Here is a 6,470-nt window from a genome sequence, read left to right as displayed (position 1 = left end):
ACCGCCATCTCAAGTGGCGGTTATGATTTAAAGCCCCTTTTGCGTTTAATCTCATTAGCCCCTTCCCGAAATTCTATTAATGGGGTTCCTTATTTAAGGAATCGTCATAACCATCCAAAAATTTAAATAGTAAGTTGTAATCACAAACTTCTTTATTTACAATAGTTAAAGGATTTCTCTGGTGTTTAGTTTGATCGATAACTTGATTTTTTTTTTTCCAGAACATTAGTTGTAATACCTAAATACCTAATCAAGCAAATCGACGGCCGGTGCTGGGTGAGGAAGAAGCACCGAAATGGAGGAGCGACAGGGGAAGGGTTAGGAAGAATCTCGACCGGCGGTGGTGGGTGAGGAAGAATCTCGACCGACGGTGGTGGGTGAGGAAGAAGCTCGACGGCCGGAGGAATGGTGAGGAAGAAGCTCGATGGCCAGAAAAACGGGGAGCCCCTGGTGGTTTGCGGGCCGCAGTGAAGCAGGAACGACGCATATCGAGAGAAACAGAGCGTTTTTTTGTTTTTATTTTTTATTTTGATATTTTGAATATGCTCCGTGCAAGTTTTGTTTTGTTTTGCGTTGAGGGTGAACCGCCATCTGAGATGGCGGTTCATTATCAAACCGCTATTTGAGATAGCGGTTAACCCATATAAACCGCTATCTCAAATAGCGGTTTTGCGCTAATTATATATAAAAAAAGAGTCCGGTTTACTATGCTGACGTGGACGGTATGGTGGGAATTAAGTTAGAAAGTAACGTATTTTGGATTTTTTTTTTTTTTTTGGCAATTAAAGATTTTATTACCAAAAGAGAGGAGGCAACAGCCCATTACAAGCACAAACCACTAAGCCACACAAACCACCTGAGCAGGAACAACTGCTCAACTAAACACTAAGTTCTAACAAATAAGAACAAAGCTCATCAGATAGCCTACTAGCTACCCTAAATTGGATCTCTCTAAACAACTCAGTGGGACTTTTACAATGCTTGTTATACACTTGATCATTCCTATTTAGCCATAGAGAATATACACTCTCAGCAAAAAACATTCTCAACAGTTTATGCATATGACCACCTCTTTTACAACTTTTCAGCACCCACTTCAGTTCATCAGTAAAACCCACAGGCCTCCTTGCAAACTGCAGAAGTTTCAGAACCATCTGCTAAACTTGAGCTGAGAACTGACAATCAAAAAACATATGCTCCACAGATTCAGAACCAGCTTGACACATAGGACACAAACTAACTGATACTATGTTCCATTGCAGCAGCCTATCCAATGTAGGAAGTCTTTTCCAGATGGCAACCCAAAGAATAAACAGACTTTTTGGTGTAGCCTGATTGTAGCAAGTTAATCTCCTCCAAGGAACTTTGGCATGAGTACCACTAAGCTTCTGGTACATGAGCTTAATAGAGAACTTCCCATGCTTCATCACTGCAGACCAGCCTCCCACTTGCTCAATCAAATCAATTCCTTCCAGAATCTTCTTCAAAGACCAAGACATGTTAGTAGGACAATGCAATCCCACCAAAGGCTTGTTTTTCACATAATAGCTGTTCACCCATCTTGCCCATAGTTTATCTTTTTTGTAAGCAATAGCCCATAGCAACTTACAGATGGCTGCTTTGTTCCAAAGTATCATATCTTTAATGTTCCAACCTCCTGCTGATCTTGGTAAACAGATGGTATCCCATGAGACCAAGGCCTTTTTAGAGGCAGCAGTGTCACCTGTCCAAAGAAACAGCCTGCAGTACCTTTGAATTTCCTTTATAGCTTTTTTTGGAATAACAAATATCTGGCACCAGAAACATTGCAGACTCAACAGGACAGTTCTCACCAACTGTAATCTGCCTGCATATGACAGATACCTATTAGTCCAGCATTTTGCTCGAGCAAGAACTCTATCAATCAGTGGTTTACACTGAATATAGGACAGCTTTTTAGTGGACAAGGGAACACCCAAATATCTGAATGGAAAATCACCAGTAGGCATGTTCAATGTGTGCAAAATCTCCTGATGAACAGCCATTGATACTCCACCAATATATATGTTACTCTTATCCAAATTGGCTTCTAAACCAGAAGCTTTAGAAAAGAGTAAGAATTTCTGGAACATCATTGATGCAGAAAGAATGTCTGCTCTAGCAAACAAGAGCAGATCATCTGCAAACATCAGATGAGTAATGTTCAATCTTTCACATTTAGGGTGAAAATTGAAGTTTGGATCATCTTTCAATTGCATCAGATTTCTTGATAAGTACTCCATTCCCAAGGCAAATAAGAAAGGGGATAGTGGATCCCCTTGTCTTAACCCCTTTTTGCAGCAAAGGGAGGGCAAGGTTTGCCATTGAGCAGGATGCTATAAGTGACAGAAGAAATACAAACAACAATCCAATCAATGAACAAATCAGGGAATCCTAAGCTTCTCATCACATCAACCAAGAAGCTCCACTCAATGGAGTCATAAGCCTTTTTAAGGTCAACCTTAATCATGCACTTTGGTGAGAGATGTTTCCTGTTATATCCCTTAACCAACCCAGTAGCCAACATAATGTTGTCAGCAATATGCCTCCCAGGGATAAAGCCAGCTTGGCATTCACTAACAACTGATCCAACTACCATCTGCAACCTAGAAGTTAGGATTTTAGAAATGATTTTGTACAGAGTAGTGCAGCAGGCTATAGGCCTAAAATCTTTCACTTTAGTAGGGTTAGAGATTTTAGGAACCAGTGTAATTGTAGTACAATTGATCTGAGGGAGAAGCTTCTTGTGATCAAAGAAATCTAGGATGGCAGAATAAACATCAGCTTTAATGACTTCCCAGGATTTCTTAAAGAAGACAGCATTTAAACCATCAATGCCAGGAGCTTTACTATCATCAATCCCCTTTAGAGCTTCATCTATTTCTCTTGTTGTCACAGGTCTGCAAAGAAGAGCTCTCTCCTGGTAACTTAAAGTGCTACCATCTCTCATAACAGGAATATCAATCATAGGCAAAGTGGGAGCACATGACCCCAACAAAGAACCATAAAACTTCATAATTTCAGCTTGAATATCATCCACTTTGTCCAGCTTATTGTTATTATCATCCAACAACACTGAGATCTTGTTGATTCTGTATCTTTCCTTGACTGCAGCAAAGAAGAACTTGTTATTAGCATCACCTGCTCTTAACCATTGTAGTCTTGACTTTTGCCTTAATGCAGATTCCTCAATTCTAAGCCATTTCCTCAGATGAGTAGCACAAGCTTGCTCCTGGCCCAATAACAAAGTATCACCATGTAGTTGCTGTAACTGGGTCTGGACACTACTTAATTGGTGTCTTGCTTGCTCAATTTTCTCATGGATACCTCTATATTCCTGATGATGCAAGTTTTTCAGCTTCTGTTTTATCATTTTCAACCTACTCCAGACAGAAGCCATAGTAGAACCACTAGCATGCCTCCAACACAACTTTACAGTAGGTAAGAAATCATGATGATCAGCTAAGTAATTGAAGAATCTAAAAGGTCTACCCCCACCTTTATCATCAGGCAAGCAGTTAATTAGGATAGGGCTATGATCAGAAATGCCAGAGTTAAGATACTCAGAACACACAGACCCTTTTTCACTCATCCATTCTCCATTCCCTAAGCACCTGTCAATCCTACTTTAAGTTTTTGTAACACCCCCCCCCCCCCCCTTATGCCAAGAAAAATAGTGGCCACTACTTTTAAGCTCAACCAACTGGTAAGTATCAACAAAGGCAGAAAAATCCCTAACCTCAGCCAAAGAAACTGGATTTCCATTCACCCTATCTTGCACATCTAGCAAAGCATTGAAGTCCCCTGAAATGAGCCAAGGAGAATTCCCCACACTGACACTTATACCCCCCAATTCACTCCACAAGTGCTTCCTATCATCTATGGTATGCAGTCCATACACAGCAGAAAAGTAGAACATAAAGACTCCATGTAAATCACACACCTCCATATGAATAACCTGCTCATGACTCTTTACCAGCTTAACAGATACTAAGCTAGCTTGCCATCCCACCCAAATTCTACCCCTAGGACAGTATAGGTAATTTTCCAACCAACACCAGTTTCTACCAAACTTTTTTCTAACAACAGGATACTTGCTAGCTTTAACTCTAGTTTCAAGAATAGCTATAATTTTAATTTTATAAGTAGTCAACAGATGTTTTACCTCAGTCACCTTAGAGGGATCATTTAACCCTCTAACATTCCAAGTACAGAGACTCAACATAGGGGATCAGGTGGTAGAATAGCATCCAAATCACCCTCCAGAGCACCCTCATCTTCATCTTCTTCCAATTCTTCATCAGAAGCATCCTCAACCAATGGACAAAAAGTGTTGCTAGTGACAATTGGGACACTTCTTGTACCCTTGGTAGCCACTCTCCAACCTGCATCTGCTCTTGAATGAGTCATAGGCATTGCTTGATTTACTGGTGTTGCAGTAGGAGTAACAACAACAGTAGTGGTAGTCATCTTATTCTGCTGCTTCTTAGGCACCCATACTTTTTTCACCACTGGTGGCTCCTTCCTAACAGGAACTGCATCACAGTTGTGCCCTGGCATCTGACATTGCTTACAATATGAAGGCTTCCAATCATACACCACCTGCTGCTTGAATTCAGTACCATTGATATCCTCAATCCACACATGGTCAGGCAAATTAGCAGTGACATCCATCTCAACTAACAATCTAGCAAAGGATACCCTTTGTTGTCTAGTGGTACAGTCATCTGCACACACTGGCACACCCAAAAGGCTTGCAATCCTACTAAGGGAATCACAACTCTAACAGTTAAGGGGAAGGTTAGGCAATTTAACCCAAAGAGGGATTACCTTGAGCACCTCCTCATAGAAATTGAAAGCAGCTGTCCAAGGTTTAATGATCACAGGTTTGTTAAAAAAGGTATAGGGTCCCTTACAGAGAATTTCATCCCTCTCAGCAAGTGAAGAGAATTTGATGACAAAGTAGCCATCATCATGCAGGAAAACATTAGGGACTCCTACCTGATTCCAATTTGCAGCTATGTAACGTTTTACAGAAGCAATTGTAGGAACATCTCCCACCACATACATCACCAATGAAGAAATCCAGCGCTCAGTCATAGCATCTACTTCAGTTTTCTGCAATTGAGCCAACTTCTTCCCTTCTTTCACAACTGGTGCCACAAATTGTAGAGTAGCACCCTTACCAGTTAGTGGAGAACGATGAAACAGGCTAGACCAAGCTGGTGGAGGAGCTGGCATCGCAAGCCTTCGCTGAACAGAGGGGGGCCCCTGTTCTCTGTATAGTAGGTTGAGGTATTCCACCCCCAATCTGCTCAGTGACACCATTAAAGATCTCTTGAGGCACCACAGTAGGAGCAACAGTTTGCACTCCAGTATCGCAGTGGCTTGCGGGTGAAGAAACCCCCAAATTTGAACGTAACGACTCTATTTGAGTCGAGCTAGGCCCAGAGATTCCCAGAAGACGATTATACTCAAGGATGGTGTTATGGAGTTCCTTTGAGATCATACCTGCACTAGGATGAACCAAAGGTGAAGCAATAAGTTCCCCATGGAGGCCAAATCATTTCTCGATTGAGTCTGCACTGGGAGAGAAACAGGGGTGAAATTTGTGATTTTTGGGGTAGCAACAGGTTCCACATTAGAGCCATTATCTTTATTTTGATGATTGCTCGCTGATTTCTTCTTCCTGCCCATCTATGGAGATGGAACACGATAGTACGGATACCCTAAACGTGCGCCAGTCGAGAGCCGTATTTTGGAAATTATTGAATCTTTAAGCAATATTAAAGGAAATCCTCTTGTAAATAGTCCGATTTTAAAGAAAGATGTACATGTTATGAAAGTCTATCCTATTATGATGAACTAAAGACCCAAATTGGATCTGTGTTTTCATTTTATGGTATGTTTTTAATCAAAATAGTACTCCCTCCGTTTCTTTTTGTTTGTTACGTTTGGATTTTTACACGTTTATTAATGTATAATTCTTTTTCATTTTTATTTTCCTGATTCCATTTTTCCAAAATCTGACATTTATTGTCTCTTTGAATATAGTGCAAATCAGCTTTTATTTTTTATTAAAAAAAAAACTCAAGTAAAACCTCAATCCACTAATCATTACAACAACTAATAAGATTTTTTTATTTATCAAAATTAACCAATGGAAAAGCACATAGATTGCTAACTTAACATATTTGGGAAATTGTAATGAGTTGAAAAAATTGGACCAATTAAAATTAAAAATTGGCATAAAAATACCAATATAATAAGTTTATAAAAAGAAAGATTTTCCCACGTAACAAACATAGTGAAACACACTAAAAGGAATACGTAACAAAAAAAAAAAAAATGGAGGGAGTACTTGCATAAACGTTTGGGTTTTCAGTAATTTTGTATTTTGAAAATTATTATGTTCAATTTAAAAATTGATGAATAAGATTGTAGTTATATCT

The 6,470-nt window shown here is 39.8% G+C and overlaps 1 protein-coding gene across 1 annotated transcript; it reads right to left on the bottom strand.

Moving 5' to 3' along the window:
- Nucleotides 1-2,302: 2,302 nt before the first annotated feature.
- On the bottom strand, nt 2,303-5,715 carry LOC130471371 (uncharacterized). The gene is made up of 5 exons (XM_056841441.1): nt 5,530-5,715; nt 4,849-5,355; nt 4,242-4,800; nt 3,684-4,143; nt 2,303-3,551 (listed from the first exon to the last, which is right to left on the bottom strand). The coding sequence occupies exons 1-5, from the start codon at nt 5,713-5,715 to the stop codon at nt 2,303-2,305; spliced, it is 2,961 nt and encodes a 986-aa protein (XP_056697419.1).
- Nucleotides 5,716-6,470: the final 755 nt, after the last annotated feature.

The sequence above is a fragment of the Spinacia oleracea genome, chromosome 4 (genome assembly GCF_020520425.1).
Source record: "Spinacia oleracea cultivar Varoflay chromosome 4, BTI_SOV_V1, whole genome shotgun sequence".
NCBI classification, from domain to species: Eukaryota; Viridiplantae; Streptophyta; class Magnoliopsida; order Caryophyllales; family Amaranthaceae; genus Spinacia; species Spinacia oleracea.
Note: the sequence above shows the minus strand (reverse complement) of the source record. Positions and strands in the feature narration are given on the sequence as shown.

What these genes read in the sequence shown, in the direction of transcription:
- LOC130471371 (XM_056841441.1), bottom strand. Translation starts at nt 5,715, where the DNA reads ATGGGCAGGAAGAAGAAATCAGCGAGCAATCATCAAAATAAAGATAAT. An exon ending in TCTATGAGGAGGTGCTCAAG is followed by an intron (nt 4,801 to 4,848) that starts GTAATCCCTCTT and finishes CTTAACTGTTAG; the next exon opens with AGTTGTGATTCCCTTAGTAG. An exon ending in TCTACCACCTGATCCCCTAT is followed by an intron (nt 4,144 to 4,241) that starts GTTGAGTCTCTG and finishes TTAAAATTATAG; the next exon opens with CTATTCTTGAAACTAGAGTT.